This window comes from Parasteatoda tepidariorum, chromosome 8 (genome assembly GCF_982258835.1).
Source record: "Parasteatoda tepidariorum strain Cologne lab strain chromosome 8, Ptep-v5.0, whole genome shotgun sequence".
Taxonomy (NCBI): domain Eukaryota; kingdom Metazoa; phylum Arthropoda; class Arachnida; order Araneae; family Theridiidae; genus Parasteatoda; species Parasteatoda tepidariorum.
This window is the reverse complement of record NC_141762.1, coordinates 20250461-20268324: the sequence shown is the minus strand read 5'-3', so window position 1 is coordinate 20268324 and position 17864 is coordinate 20250461. Positions and strand designations below refer to the sequence as shown.

The 17864-nt window shown below is 28.5% G+C and overlaps 1 protein-coding gene across 1 annotated transcript in view; it reads right to left on the bottom strand.

Moving 5' to 3' along the window:
* Positions 1 to 17864, bottom strand: part of LOC107444096 (uncharacterized) — a 47705-nt gene that overhangs the window by 16731 nt on the left and 13110 nt on the right. Inside the window, exon 4 of the mRNA XM_043052321.3 lies at positions 5650 to 5864. Within this exon, the coding sequence (XP_042908255.2) occupies positions 5650 to 5864 (215 nt within the window). The remainder of the gene's footprint in view (positions 1 to 5649; positions 5865 to 17864) is intronic.

Below are 17864 nucleotides of genomic sequence, written 5' to 3'. Positions count from 1 at the left end.
CGTTTCGACCTGTCATCGCTGGGATTCGAACCCGGTTCACCTCATAGGGAGACGAACGGTCTATCACCTGAGCCACTACGGCTCATGCAGCCGCAATGTAAGAAATATGGCCCCAATAGTTCGATCAGAAGAGCGATCGAAAATCTGTGCCCCTGCATTTTAATTTTACTTTTTGCGTCTTCAACCATATCTCGTGTCTTTTAAGCAAATTGAAATATTATAAAATTAATTTATTTGAAGATAATCCCAAGCAAAAAATAATTTTTAATGACTACTTATTTTTTTATTTAATAATAATAGAAAAAATTTTGAATTGTGAGGTGTACAAATTTATACAGCAATCGGTCAAATAGTTTCTGATTTATCAAATTTTTTTAAAAAAATCGTATATTTAAAATTTGATTTCACACGAGCTATTCAGCCGATTTCGATGAAACTTTGTATTTTTCTATATAAAATTACATTTTTTAAAATGATGTAAAAATTTGTGTAACTTACTATTCAATTTTTTTCTACTGTTATTAAATAAAATAATAAAAAACAATAAATATAATTATTAAAAAGTAATTTTTGCGTGGAAATTATCTTTGGATTGCAGGGAATTAACTTTGTAATTGTGGCAACATTTTTTAACTTCGCTTAAAAATTTTCGCGAGATATGCATGATCGCTCTCGTGATCAAACTATTTTGACCATATTTCTAATATAGCAGCTATGTCTCTATATTGGGGCAATTGGAAATCCGAGTCTTACAAAAAGAAAGGTGTGTTTATTCAGAGACAGTACGTTTTTGTGTCTGATTTCCTAACTTAAAATATCGTCTGCACAAATTAATTAGCATACATAAAGTTAAGCCCTCGAGCTATTGAGATTGAGTCTTTGTACGCGAAAAGAAAATCCGATCATTTGAGCAAAAGTATTTTCAGCAGGAGTGTAGTAGGGCCAAAGAATGTATGAGCCTATGTGGTACTTTTAGTACTTTTCTAGCGGCAGAATGAACGCCGTTCCGTAACTTAATTTTTTAATAATTCTGAAGAAAAAAAACTTCGCAGTTCTCTATAAAATTCTTTAGCATGACAATGCTGAGCTTAAGTTCGTAAATTTGAGATAAGAATTTTTCATCATAGACGGTTACCATATAACAGGTGGGCTGAAAAGTTCGTAGGGTAACATAGAGAAAAAAATTTTATGATAAAATTTCATTTTATTATTCAATATAGTTTCCTTCAAGGGCGATACAACGATTATAGCGGTCATATAATTTTTCGATACCATTTTTATAGTACGATTTGTCTTTAGCCTCAAAATAGGGCTTAGTTTTGGTGACTACTTCTTTATGGGCGCGAACTTCGTTCCAGCGAGCATTCTCTTGACGTCTGAGAACAGAAAAAAGTCGCTGGGGACCAAATCTGGAAAATACCGTGGATGCGGAAGCAATTCGAAGACCAATTTATAGAGTTTTGCCATCGTTTTCATTAACTTGTGACATGGTGCATTGTCTTGATGAAACAGCACTTTCGTCTTCTTCAAATGGGGCCGTTTTTCTGTGATTTCCTAGTTCAAACGTTCCAATAACACTATGTAATAGTCGATGTTGATGGTTGTTCCTTTTTCAAGATAGTCAATGAATATTAAACCATGAGCATTCCAAAATACTGATGCCGAAACTTTGACTGCTGACTTTTGCATCTTTCCAAGCTTTGGAGTTGGTTCCTCTCGTGCAGTTCACTCGCTGACTGTCGATTGAACTCCAGTGTGAAATTATGGAGCCATGTTTCACCCATTGTCATATATCGACACATAAATTCAGATTTATTACGATTAAACAGCCTCAAACACAGCTCAGAATCATCAATTCGTTGTTGTTTTTGGTCAACTGTGAGCTCGCGCGGCACTCACTTTGCCAAGAGCTTTCTCATACCCAAATATTTATTCTAAGCGTGGAGATAGCGGGTTCGAATCCCGCCGTAACCCTGGATGTATTCTTTGTGATGTCTTTCTCTGAATTGTTCTATCTGTATTTTCTACTTGACAATGACTTATAAGCCTATATTGAGCACACAAGTCAGCAAATATGTAATTTCAATTTCAATATTCATTCACGATATGTTTAACACTTTCCTTTGATATCTTTAGAGTCTCAGATATTTTGATCAACTTCACTTTACGGTAATCTAAAATTATTTTGTAGACTTTTTTGATATTTTCTTCGCTAACAGCCTCTTTGGGGCGTCCACGGTGCGCATCTTCGTCGGTGTTCATTTCGCCTCGTTTAAACTTAGCAAATCACTACTCAATGGTTGATTTTTCTGGTACAGAATTCGAATAATGTTTCTCAAGCCAAGCCTTTGCTTCAAGAGTATTTTTTTTCGATAAAAAACAATGCTTTATAAACACGCGAAATTCCTTTTTATCCATTGTTTTTAAACAAACAAAAGTTGCTTCACTAAAAATACTATATCTCACAAACTGTTAGTCCGACAGCTGTCAAATTTATACACGTGTCTTTCGAAGGTTAGAACTAACTAAAAATCATATGTTTTTAATAATAGTAGCCCCATCTATGTGTCAGCCTACGAACTTTTCAGCCCAACTGTTATTTTTTAACTTGCGGTTAAAAACACTAAGGATGTACTCATTATCGTGAATATTGAAGGAAACCTCTTAGCAAAAATTGTATTTTATGCATGCTGCTTGTTTTCATTTTATGCTATGTAAAATTTAAATGGAGAAAATTTTAACTTGAAGATCCATTTTGATTTTGAAGAAAAAAGTCTTTTTATTATGATATAAAAAAAAAACATTTCTGTAATTATAGCGATGGGTAAAAGTGATTGTAAAAATATCAATTGTTAAAATAATATATACAACTAAAAAGAAATTACTCTTTTAAAATACTGGTAAAAATTTGACTGGCATATAAAAATTCTGTGTATGCGCTAACTATTTTGCCCCTAAATTCATTTTAAATCTGTAATAGTAGAACATAACTGTTGATTAAACGAATTACTGGTAAAAAAACTGCATTTTACAAATGCAGTTGAACTTTTCTAACTTATTGTGTTAATGCCATTTGAACAATAAAATCTAGATCATTCTAATAAGCTCTTTTGACAAAACAGGATGTTTAAAAAGATTAGAAGCGGACTAAATTAGGAAGGAAATTCTAAAGAAAGAAAATAAAAATAAAAAAGTTATATTATTATATTTAAATTAATTTTTTCCTAGGCGAATAATCATCAACAAATTTTAAATAAGTTTTTTCAGGTTAACAAAAAGAGAAACTTCTAGGCTGACGTCAATCTTTTGTAGATTCTTTATTTTTTCACTCAAATTTTTATATCTCAGTAAATTAGTTTAGGTAAGACAACATAAACTATTAAAACGTTTAAAGCATTAAAAATTGCTACTATAATAAAATTTTAAAACGCCTTGAGCTATACTGGTTTCATTATTTAATTATTTTCTGATCCAGAATCCACTTATCTCAACTAACATCTTTTGAGATCAGAGGAGAAAAAGAAACATAGATGGACATATGGTTGAGTTGATTAACTTCTGCAATAAAACGGTAAATTAAAAAAAAAAAAAATGCTACGGTGCTTGGTGACTTTACATTTACGCAGAACTTGTTAATCGGAAAAAAAAGGCGACCAGGAGAAAAATCTTTAATTTGTTTTTTTGTTTTTTTTAAATGTAAAAGCAAATTAAATTATAATGTTTTGAACCACATAATTTTTTTGTTGATCATTTAAATACCTAAAAAAATCAGTTTTTTCAAAAAAAGAAAAAAAATTTAAAAAATAATAATAATTCGGGTTTACTAAATAGTTTATATTTAGCAGTCCGATTAGAAATCTTTACATTTTGGGGGACATTTCTAAAATTTTAGCGATCGCAACATTTAATCTTGAAATTTTTTCCAATAATTTAAAATTTAAATGCGTTGTTCTTTATAAGTTTATATTATTGAAAAATAATACTTAAAAGCGAGTCAAAAAAGAACAAGATTGTTTTTAATGAACTTGTGCCATTTTGTAAAAGATAAGTTTAATATTTAATAATATTGCTCTGGTTTTGCCTTGTATCTAGGGAAAAAAATTTTTATAGTGACAAACGTTATATGGATATTATGAGCAAACGATTTTATAAATATCGCATTTTTGGAATCGTTTTCATTTTTTAAAATTAGAATTTACATTTTTAAAATATTGTGCTAAGATAAAACTAATTTTCAAAGGAAAATAATTTTATTGATCACGAAATGAGTAAATTAGAAAGTTTGTTTAAACATTTTTTTAATAAAATTGTGCATGTTTTGTCGAATTAAATATTTAGTGAAAAGAGAGGTCTAGTTTAAGACAATTTATGTTTTCGAACTAATGCTGTAGTTTGCACAAACAACACGATATAAAAAGAAGCTGAGAAGAAAAGTAAATTTAGTAACAAGTACTTCTTTTTGCCATTTTTCTTTTCTTCGGATGTAAATTGTAATTAAAAATGGTTTCATTATACTTTTTGTTAAAATAAAATTATTAGAGATATCAATAATTTGCCCAGAAATATATTTGTACGAAAGAGAATGAGAAATTTATAATAGAAGCTCTGTTGTAAAGAAAAAAAAAATCTTTTTTTATTATTTAAGTGTAATGAGTAAAAATAAAAATTTAAAAAAAATCACTAAATTTACGAAAGAGGATTACAAACTCTTTTACATTATAACAATTATAAAGTGAACCTAAATATGAACAAATTGTACGCAGTCAATTAGTTTAATTGTAACTATTGAAATCTTACATAGTTCTAATTTTTTAGTGATTCTGATTAATTTTCTTAATTCTTCAGTGAAGATCAATTAATTGTTAAGTTGAATAGAGTGTTATATTTATACGATGTTTCTCTCTTTCTCTGTATTTTAAGATTTTCTTTAGTGTTTCCGAAAAGCGTTTACAACGCGGTTTTAAACAAATTCACTAACTACATAACACCTTGAAACAAAACTTCTTTCTCAGAAACCGATTTTAATTATTTTCATTGAAATATGATATTTCTAATTTTAGTATAGCACAATTTATATATTAAAATTTAAATACGGAGTGCGTTCTACTTTACATGCACACACCACCCACCAAGTATCTAGCACTATTTTTAGGGCTCTATTTTAATACAGTATATAAATATTTTTCGTGCAGTCAGATGTTTATTTGTTTTAAAATTCATTAATAATTTATGATTGCAGTAAATTTATCATAAGCATGGTTTTATAAACTTTTTCAATGAATAAGCTTTTACTATAAATAAGCTTCGTCAGTGAATACGCTTTTTCTATGGTCTCCTTTTACTTTTTTCTTACATTGCATTCAACCTTTTATTTGCTTTAAAATTTATATCTAAGTTACAATTACATTAAATTTATTATAAGCATAATTTTACGAGCTTTTTCAATGAATTAATAAGTAAATATTAATAAATGAGCTCTTACAGCAAGTAAGCGTTTTCAGAGAATAAATTTTTTCAAACATTAAACTTTTTCATTAAAGTTATCATTAGCATGATTTTATTAGCGTTTTCATTGAAAAAACTTTTTCAGTGAATAACGTTTTTCAATTATTACTTTCTACTTTTACTATTGATGTGAAAAATACTTACTTCATTGTTGTAATTGTTGACAAAAATGGTTGCTTCATTTGCTCTTGATGTAAGCCTACCGCCTTGTTTCAATTGACTCAAAGAGACTGCATCTGGAATCACGTGGTTCAACAATGCCGTCGTAAAATCTGGATTGTTTTGCCTCCATTGATCTATTAAATTGGATGGCAGTCTTGACACGGCTTCATTAGATGGAACGAATAACGTGTAGGACCCTGAAAACGTACAAGAAGCATTTCTTTTCAGTATCTTATCCAAAAATATTTTAATTCATATGTTCATAATTAATTGAACCATAAAATAATATTATTTCAAGAATAGGTTTTAATTAAAAGTCGTAGGTTTCGAAATGGAAACATCATACTATATTTGCGAGAGTAGTTAAGGTTCGACAGTGCTGCAGTTATGAACTTGGACCCAAATATAGATATTTTTTTTATCCATTTCACTTTTTAAAAGAATTGATTTTTAGGATTTCAAAACTATCTAGGTTCTTATTTTGTGATCAAAGGAAATACCTAGAGGGGCATATAGTACACAGTGTATTGGTAAATATTTAAAAAAGCACTTTTTGAAGCTTTGTTCTTACATTTTTCAATTTAAAATTTAGGATAGAAATCATTATTCAAAAGCCGGTGAAAGTTTTATGAAACTTTCACGTGGTGTTTTATGTATTTCCTGTGTTTTGCACAACAATTTAACCTTTTATTTCATAGTGAGAGGCTTTTACAAATTATTGTATTTTTGTTCATAATTGGTTATTTTTGAGCAAGTTTAAAATATTAATAAACCATAAGTATAGAACAGTGATAAGTTTCGAAATGGTACATGTGTTCAGCAACAAATAAATTAAGTTTTTTTTTAAAGAGAAAAAAGAAATACGAGTTCGTTATAAGTCCTAATTTCAGCCTCATTAAGAATAATTATTTTTAAATTTCATCAAACGTATCTGAAGACATACGAAGCTCGTGAGTGTTATTCAAAGAAAATTGATAACAAAAGGTGAAAAAAATTATTTTATACGGGTGTTTATGTCTCAAATAAAAAAAATTAAACAAATACTTTTTTAACGCTAGATAATTATTTCATAGACTATGGGGGTAGCAAAACATTTTGTTCCAGCTAATTCCGATTTTCTATCCAATACGAAAAGTCCTTTATTTTACACCTTTGAAAAATAACTTATTTATAAAACATATTAGTATTTAATATCTGCTAAAAATTAAATTTATGTAATAATGAATTTCGTATAAAATAAAATCTATTTTGCAAAATTTAAAACTACCTAACCATTTTTTGCTAATTTTTTTTTGAAAATCATAATTTATTTTCATTTTTAAATTAACTAATTGCAATATATACGAATCTAACTCGGGTTAAATAGGGAAGCAATTTACAACTTCCGGCTAGAAGTTTATTTTAAATCTCTTTCTTTCTTTTTTCTTTCTCACTTAGGATCAATTTATAAAAATAAATCATGACAATAATAATTCACAATAATCAATTTATAAATCTCGATGTGATCATAAGATTAAAAGGCGATTAATGTAGGTTTGGAGCATTGTATTCGACGATATCAATCTTGAAAGTAAAATGCAACATTTGTTCTGCTTTTATTAAGGACACCTAAGTTTGTGTTAATTTTCTGATTCTATCTATAGACTACTGAGAAAAAAAACGTGAGCAACTAATTTCACGAATTAAATCTTTATCTTTTAAAATAATTTATTCAGAATTTTCGGATTAATGAAAGCTATAACCTCTTTAAAAAGTTGCTTTTCACTTAAGATTTGATTATCCTAACATATATTTAATAATATGGATAACCTAAGTAATCTATAAGAAATATGTTTAAATTAGTTTAAATTTTTTACAATTCATAGCTATTGTTCTTGAATTTATAAGTAAAAAATATCTAAGTATAATTTATAAGTGAAAAATATCTAAGTATAATTTATAAGTAAAAAATATGTAAGTATAATTTATAAGTAAAAAATAAATAATAATATTAATAGTATTTAAAAGTTATAAATAGGACGCTTTTTATAATCAAACAGCTCCATAACGAGCAAATTTTGAAAATTCTTTTCTGTTTATCAAATTTCTTCTTTTTGAATAGTATCAGATTTACTATAATTCTATATATATTTAATAATATGGATAACCTAAGTAATCTATAAGAAATATGTTTAAATTAGTTTAAATTTTTTACAATTCATAGCTATTGTTCTTGAATTTATAAGTAAAAAATATCTAAGTATAATTTATAAGTGAAAAATATCTAAGTATAATTTATAAGTAAAAAATATGTAAGTATAATTTATAAGTAAAAAATAAATAATAATATTAATAGTATTTAAAAGTTATAAATAGGACGCTTTTTATAATCAAACAGCTCCATAACGGGCAAATTTTGAAAATTCTTTTCTGTTTATCAAATTTCTTCTTTTTGAATAGTATCAGATTTACTGTAATTATACACTAAGACTAACATTTGTGTTATTTTAATATTTTCATGTAATTTTGTATCACAGGATTTCAAAAACTTTTTGGTGAGGGGAATCCATAACATTTACGAAAATTTTTGTGGGACCCCAATCAATGTTTATACATTGCGCAAATCCGACACTTCTGTGAGTGTTTCTTTGCATGTACTGTAATATACTATTTCAGTTTAAGGTCTTTAATTTTAAGGTATAGAAAAATTTTAACATTTCTAAAAAGTAATAAATTTTAAAATATAGTATAAATTCAATTTTTGGGTAAATTCAAGCATTACTCAGTAAAAAGGGGTATCTTAAAATTGAGCAAAATTGTGTCAAAATAGCTCTAAAATAGATGTAGTAAAATTTGAAAATCTCATGTCCTCCTTATTGAGCATAGTGGCAAGCTCAAAATTGAATTAGCACTCAAAATCAGTTTAAATTTGTGAATAAACAAAGCGGCAAGTTAAGAAAGTGTTGCTTACCGATCTGAAGACATTCCTTATTTAAGAAATGAGTTCGTAATATAGCTATTCTAAACTTAGTTATTTGGTATATCTAGTTAGTTTGGAATATAGCTATTCCAAAGAGCTGTTAAACTTTTATCTAATTAGATTTTTCTCTTTGAATAATTCATATGATACTAATATAGTTTGAATTTTGCCAAACTTGATGAGGTTTTGTTATAAAGTGTCATTTTTGAGGCTATTAAATTTTTTTTGCACGTTACTATACTCAATAAAATACATGAAATGTCAATAAAATACGAGATTTCTCAAAAAAATACGTGATATTTTTTAGAGATTCCATTTGACAATATTATATTTACTTCTGAATTTCACTGTATTTTTTATTTCATTTTATAATCGGCATTGAACATTTGACCCAATTCTGAGTTTAACACTACATATCGCTGGTTCAAAATAAAATGACACCTCTGAAAACATAATTAGTGTTGTTTAAAGGAGAAGTGAGTGCAGAAGAGCCATTTTATTTTTGAACCAGCGATATGTTCAGCTCTGTAGCCTTTTAATTTTGAACCCAACCCAGAAGATAAGGAAACTCTAGGATCAAGTATTGGGAGACATTAGCCTTCGAGGAAGACTTCATGGTGGAGCTAGCTCACATTTGCGTTACATAGGAAGCAAAACCATGAAAATCTCCAATGGTTAGCCCGACAACAAGAGGACTCGAACCCATTATCCGTTTACCACCAGGGATATTTTAAGTCAGTACTGTGGTCGGTGCGAGTCGGGTGCAGAACACATATCAACCAACCATCACTAAAATTCCAATCTGAGTCACCCTATTGGGTGACGAGTGCTCTATCTCTTGAGCCACCACAGCTCTTGTATTTCTTATTGAGCATATATTCATATCATTAAAATACGCTAATTTCTTTTTAATTTGATTGTGAAGTTTTGATTAAAAAATTTTTAGAGTACCGCTCTAAAAATAGAAAAGTTTAAAATAATATTATGGAATTAAATCTCATTTAAATTTTAAATTTGTTTATAATTGCCATTATATATTTTTTTTCCTTTGCGGCTAAAAAAAGTTATAGCTGAGGTTAAAAACATTTTTTATGAGATAATGGCACACGGAAAGTCATTAATAAATCTTCTGGAAATTAAAATTGACAACAAGCGTGAAAGTACAGCTCTTAACATCCATTTCCACCCTCACTGCTATGTTAATTTTCTATTGCTATATAAAGACTATACCCTAAAAGTATATAGAGTGCACACCTATATACTAAAACTAGCTTCCCATCGAAATAGAGGGCTTGTCTGGGGGCGATGGCCTTTTAACAAGTTGAATTGCATTTAAACCTACACTTGAAGTGCTAGAATAGCCAGGGAAAGGGTACAAGAGAAAGAATTTTGATTAGAAAACAGTTTAAAAGTAAACACGCAAGTGAAAATCCGGTCATAAAGCGGCTTCAAATAAGCAACATAAAAAATAAAAAAATCTCTTTTTCTAATTCCCCAGTGACCTCAATAATCATTGTTCACCTTTGACTTTTCACCATCATGATAAGTAACAACTAAAATCAAACTTTAAAAAAACACCACACCTCATAACGGTTTTTGGATGAGAGTTGGTATTTTTGGCGAACAACGGGGCGAAACACTGCTTAGGCTTGTTTATTATATGAGTAATGTAATATTTTTGAAAGTGAAATGCGTTCCAATAACAATGCTATTTTTTGATACTTTTTTTAAGCAATGGTGGAACATTATTTTTAAATGGGCGCGCAGCACATTATGCTAACTGCCTTCCTATTTTGATAAAAACTGCATGTCAAAAATAGCTTTTGAATTTTGCACAAATCAAAATCTGTAGAATGATTTATTAACCAAAAGTGTCAAAGAAGCGTACTCTGTAAAAAATAGACACTCGAAAGTTCGGGATATTTCCTTAGTTTTTGACGAAACCGTTTTCCGGACAAATGCATAGAGCGAACATTTTGTCAAAGAAATTACTATCTTTTTCCCTTGTTATTATTCCCTTATTTGATTATACAAATTTTCTCAAAAGCATTAGCCTTAGTGTTACTTATCGACTAACTCTATTGATTAACAAATATGAGTGAGGAAATAGTTTCGCCAAATGTACACATTTCGTCAATCGTTATCAAAAATAACGAAAAAAGCAAAATATTAATTCTGAGACTGCATTTATTTTAGTTTAAAAAAAGATTATTTAAATAAAAGTTTAATCTATAAATATATTGTTTTTAAAAAATAATTTAAATCAGTTTAATGTCTTACTCCCCTCTTTAAGATTTTTAAATACATTTAATTTAACAAATTATTTCGCTGTGAATGAAGTAATTTAATTAACTTTTCCTATTAATGGTTAATTTATTTTTGTGTTACAATTTATTACAAGATTCGATACGTATAAGAATAATAATAAGAATTATGACTCAATTTTAATAGTTTGAGGGGTTTACTTCAAATATGCTAGTTTTAATGCAGGCGATAATTTAAGTTACGAAATGTGACACAGAAACGTACTTTCTCTGAATAAACATACTTTTTTTTTTATAGATTATGATTTCTGCATTTTTTCATATTTTGAAATATCTCAAGAACTTTTTAAGCGAATTGAACAATTATTGCACGCAATTGTAAAATTAGCTTAACCAAAGAAAAATCCAAGCAAAAATAATTTTTTAAACTTATTTATTATTATTTTATTTTTTTGTTTAATAATAGTCTAAAGAATTTTGAATTGTAAGGAAACAAATGAGTTTTAAAGAATGTAATTTTACATGCCAAAATGCAAAATTTAAATGAAATCTTTCAAGTAATTCCCGAGAAGTTGAAATTGAAATATCTAAATTTGGTTTAATTTGTCCGATTTAAGATTTGAGTTTTAGTTTTTGAAAATACGATCGTTAGATCAAAAGTTATTCAGGATGTTTCGTTTATTTATTTTTTGCACCCTTACTTCCTGAGCATTTCCTTCTATTTATTTTATTGCGTTAACCATTCTCTGAAGAGAAAAGCACATATAAATTTATAGTATTAAAATTACGTTAAAAGTATAATTTTTTTAAAAATGAGGAAAATTATTCCTAGTAATTAGTCAGTAAAAAAAAATCTCTCATTATATATTTCTCGGAATACATCATCTTCTCTTTATTTTAATATTCCTAACAGTTTAGATAAAGTTCACGAAATGAGCATTCATTCAACAAAGAAGAACAAATTGTTTGCTGTAAACAACAAGCCTTGTAATCCTGTTGTTTGGGTAAAACTAAATCTCCAAAGTAATGGAGAGTGCGTGAAACTCAGATTTGGCAACAAAGAGAACAAAATCGTTCTCTTTTCTATTATTTACGAGTTCCGTGATCCTTTGATGCACTCATCATCTTGGCGATAACATTCCTCAAACGCTTCACAAAAGACAACTTTCTTTTTATAGTCACTCATTTATCGAAATGGTGAAAGCATGAAAATGGCTGGGCAAGACGATTTTTGACCTTCTAACGATTCGAAGTCAGATTTGTACCCTTGAGCGACTTATCAAAACTTAAGAAATATGGGACATCTTAGATCTCCCGCTCTAAAAATATTTCTATTTTGATAGCCATTTTTCGACCGCACTTGTTCTTAAGGAAACTTTTTTTTTTAATTGAGCAGAGATTTTTATTTTAAAAATTTCTATTTGCATCTGTTCTCAGCATTGTTCATTCAAATTTTAAGCTTCCTTCATTTTAAATATTCAATTTAACGCACTGCACTTACCGATTGCGGGAAAGGTGATTACCATTTACTAATTGCTAAAAATAGCTTCTAAGTTGAATATATTTAGATAATTATATAAATATTCAAACTAGATTTATGCATAGTTGATTATAAGTTTTCTATGAAGTACTATTAACGTCATGAATTGCAAATTTAGATCTTCTTAAATTTATTTACGTTTCATCTTTCACAAGGTACCGCATATAAATCGACCCATTGTATAAGTCGACCGTTTATTTTTGATTATGAGAGAGCAAATTTCTAATATGCCGGGTGTATAAATCGACCACCTATTTTTGATTACTAAGCAAATTTATAGTATGCCGGGTGCATAAGTCGACCGCCTATTTTCGGTTACGAGGGAGCAAATTTATAGTATGCCGGGTGTATAAGTCGACCGCCTATTTTTGATTACTAGAGAGCAAATTTGTAGTACGCCGGGTGTATAAGTCGACCGCCTATTTTCGGTTACGAGGGAGCAAATTTATAGTATGCCTGGTGTATAAGTCGACCGCCTATTTTCGGTTACGAGGGAGCAAATTTATAGTATGCCGGGTGTATAAGTCGACCGCCTATTTTCGGTTACGAGGGAGCAAATTTATAGTATGCCGGGTGTATAAGTCGACCTCCTATTTTTGATTACTAGAGAGCAAATTTATAGTACGCCGGGTGTATAAGTCGACCGCCTATTTTCGGTTACGAGGGAGCAAATTTATAGTATGCCGGGTGTATAAGTCGACCGCCTATTTTCGGTTACGAGGGAGCAAATTTATAGTATGCCGGGTGTATAAGTCGACCGCCTATTTTCGGTTACGAGGGAGCAAATTTATAGTATGCCGCGTGTATAAGCCGTCCGCCTATTTTCGGTTACGAGAGAGCAAATTTATAGTATGCCGTGTGTTTAAGTCGGCAGCCTATTTTCGGTTACGAGGGAGCAAACTTATACTATGCCGCGTGTATAAGCCGTCCGCCTATTTTCGGTTACGAGGGAGCAAATTTATAGTATGCCGGGTGTTTAAGTCGACCGCTGAAATTATAAATATTTTTAATAATAATATTATATAAATAATTTTAAAATTAAAAAAATAATTAATTCTACAAAATTTTCCGAGTTAAATATATTATATATTGTTCTCTTTGTATATAAAAAATTGCCTTCAAATAAAGATGTATTCAGATGTGAGGTTATCTCCTTGAACACTATGCAGTTTTGGAATCTACCAACCGAATGCGAAGTGGTAAAGGAGCTGGCCTTACATCAGAAAGATCCTGGGTTCGAATCCCGGACAAAGCATGATAGTCCCTTCATTTACTGCACTATTAGTCCTTACTCTGGGAGCTACGCTGGCCCACCTAATATGGCCCCCTGAAAGAGTGGGCAACAATTCCGTCCTACTAATACAAGAGTGACGATTGTCAATCGGGTGGAAATTGGAAAAAAATGCTCTGGAATCTTTAAATTTGTAGCTTTATGGTATGTTTTAAAAGTTTTTGTTGTATTTTATATTTCGAAATACTCTTTAAAAATCTTAATTTTTCTTATTCTTAATTTTTCTGCACGTGATGTAAAGTGTTTCTAATAAAAACCCTTATATGTTAGGAAAATATGATGAAAGAAAATGCAAAATTAATTTTATATAACATATTAAAAATAGTTTTTCTAAGGAGTAAATTGATACAGAGTTATTCATATACTTCTCATTATTTATAAGACATCGATATTTCACTATCAAAGAATATCTGACTTTATTACAGATGTAAAAACCGATCCCCTTATTTACGTAAGATTTTGGGGGTTTGAAAAGTCCACTTATACACCGATATATACAGTAACTTAAAAAAATTAAATGATATGTTTCACTTCGGACATATTTTTTATTTTATTTTTGAAACATTTTAATACTAATGAAATTGTACTATATGTCATCAATTTTACGTCTAGTTATTATTTCTTAAAATAACGCAATTAGTATGTATTTAAAAGTATAATACAATCAGCATTTTCGAAAAAGTATATCGGTATGATCTGATTTAGAGTTTTGAAAAATTTTGAGACTTTTTTCGATTTAAAATCCATTTATTATTTTGAACAACAGACAGTTGCGTTTTTCGCAATTTTTTATGACATAATTTTTCAGGGTCACCTATATTCTACTATGCCATGGGGAATCTTTTTTTTCTCTTGTCAATGTTGTGGACTTCAAAATAGAATTTCAAAAAACTGATAAAACAAAATGTATTTTTGACTAAAAATAGTTTATCACTCAAATATGCCAAATATATAAAAATCTCAATTTTGAGTAAAAAAATTTTGAAGCAATAAAACTATGTTGATTTTTCTATTACTCTGCAGAATTGGCCTTAGCCAGTTTAATTAATAATAAAGCTGTAAATTTGAAATAAAATATAAACATACATAAAAAATACAAACAAACTGCAGTATTAAATTGCGTATCTAAAATACTAACTACATAATTTTATTATGCTTAAGATTGTTGAGAAACATCCTAAACATTTTTAGTTACAAACGCTAGTTCTCTGGATCTAATAATAAGAATTCCTTATAACTCGTTTTTTTGAAAAGTAAAATGCTATTGAAAAATATCGATTAACAAAAATTCGTTAAGACTAAAAAAAAAAAAAAATCACATAAATAAAATAAAATTGTAACCCAAAATTAAAAATGGCGAGAAAAGGCTGTTCTAACATATCAAATTTTCTTAAATCTTCAGCATTACGTGTTTTTAAACCATTAAATTAAATATTTGAAATTCTTTATATTAAAAGAAAAGAAATTGAAAATTGAAAATTTAATTAAAATAGCTTCAAATTAAAAAAATAATAGCTTCAAACTAATTTAAGGAAGTTCAGAACAAAAAGTAATTTTTTTAATTTCAAAATGTTTTCATCGTCAAAAATGTATAAAAGCTGTATTTAAACAAAAAAAATCGCATTTTTTTAAAATTTTGAATAATTCTTCAAAACATAACATTATATCTTCCTTAGGTTTCCCTATCTTTCATATTACATTAAAAAAAATTAAAATAAATCATGTTGAAAATTACGTTATTATTTTAATATGAATGAATAATGTAAAAAATTAAATTAAAATGTCTTTTTTTGGACCCAATTCTAATTGGTTATGCGGAGCATCTACCGAAATTACTGTAATGGAATAATAAATACTGATTTGTTTAGTTAAATATATACTTTTCTTTCCAGTGGAAAAAAAATCATTCTCCAATACTCTGGCCAAAACGCAATTTTATTCGCCAAATTTACTATTTGATCGAATCTGGCGAGGAATGCTTAGCGTGGTATTTATTAATGTAGAACACAGGTCCGACGCCTAGAGTATTTGAATTTAAATATACCGCTGTTTTCTAAAAATGAAGGTTTCTCAAAAACAAACAAAAAATCCAGTGAAAGGAAAATGGTGGGTGGGTTTTAAAAACGAATTAATAAATTCCTAGTTGAATTGTCGTTTCTCTAAAAAAAAATTTTTCAACAACGTAGTAAGGAAAAGGATAAATCTCAGACGGTTTTCTAAGAAATGAATGAACGGAAAGCATAATAAAACTGCTTTCGAATGGAACAAAAATGCTTTCAATATTCTCTTTTAGTCAGATAAGTGAAGCATTCAAACATAGTATCATCCTGAGAATGAAAGTGCTGCGCAACAAAGAAAATGGAACACAAACTAATTTTAGGATAGTTTGTAATCTAAAAGACAGTGAAGCACGACAAATCCATATGGAACAATCCTTTCTATAAGAAAGGAGCCAAAAAGCCATGCCAAAAGGCTAAAAACAAAGAACAATCACGATTAAGAGTTACTGAAGCAGATGTGACTTCAGTCTATAATCTCTCTGAAAATAAAATCCCCAATACACAATGTATCTTCTTATTTAACACGATCAGAATCATATATTATTTCTTCATTTCTTGTTCTTACGATTGCGCAATCCTATCTGTTATCCATTTATGAATGTAAGTTACAAAGGTTTGTTCCTAATATCCGTTGTTGGAATTGAGGTGAATGGCTTAAATGTTAAAAAAACTTAACTCTCTTTACTTTAAGCTCTGCTAAGTGAATAAAATCACGTTCCTGAGATCTTAATTGTTTTAAGATCTCAAAAGATTTCATTTTACATTCTTCAAAAACAAACAGCCTCTACTTGTGTTGAGGTAATATTTCTTTAAATTTTGTGTTCTGGTAACCAGAAATCAAACAGAGCGTTTTAAATCTGTCTGGTTTACAAATTTTTTGAGCTTAATCACTGGCATTCTCAAACTTTCTCTGTCAATGAACAAAATAACAATGCAGCTTTAGTCATTCCGGTTTTTTTTTTCACTTACTGAATTAAATTAAAAAAATTCTATGAAACTGTAACAATCTTTTCAGTTTTGATCTTTAAAAAAAATTCTCCAAGTGTCTTTGATTGCATTTTTGTACAGAAATATAAGATTTAGGTTTGGAAGGAAAAAAAACACTTCTAAAAACCTTTTGTTAAACAAGTCGTTTTGGTTTTGTAAGAACAAAAGTCGTTTCGCGGACCTTAATTTTTGTAAAAATAAAAATATTTAGTTAATTGTACGTTTATTTTATGCTATTTTTCCTCTCAAAGTCTAGATGAATTACATACGAACCAAACAACAACGCTATAAACCAAATTAATAAAATGAATGATTTACTAAATAATTGCTTTTTCTTAGAATAAAGAATTATTTTTAGAAAAATGATACACAGATAAAAAAACGTGTCATAAAATATTTCTTGATTCAACCAACTTATTTAAATATCTTACTTTATTTAAGAAATATATTAAAATTAATTTTCGAATTTACAAAATATCACAATATAACATTCTATATCTGTAATCCGGTATATTACATTTAATTTAAACCAAAAACTTAAAACTGAAAAATAAATCTTTTTAATTTGTATAATACATTTAATTTATAAAAACTAAATTTAAAACCGGAAAATTAAAACAGAAAAATAATATACGCTCTTTTATTATAAAGCGTCTTCTAACAATCTCTTCATTTTTTTTATAACTATCAAAATACTTTTACAGTGATTGTTCGCAAGCTCAGATATTCCAGAAAGTTAATTTTTACTTTTTATAAGCTAATTGTGACAACTAATTTCAACTTTTTAAGATAATTCTGAAAGCTGATTTTAACTTTTAAAGATATTTCTGAAAGCTAAGTTTAGCAAAATATGGGGGAATGCCTCTATTTAAATTCCCCTATTCTATGCAAATATAGGGGAATTTCACACCCAAATTGTTTTTTTATTTAAAAATCTGAGGGCTACGTTTCCGGTACTTACATATTATCCAGTCGACTATTTTCGACAACATCGAGCCAGAATAATTTTGGTATCTTTCAAATTTAGTTTAATATAGTAATTGATTATAAAAAATGTATAGAGTACACATATAACTTATAACAAAAAAAATAAGAT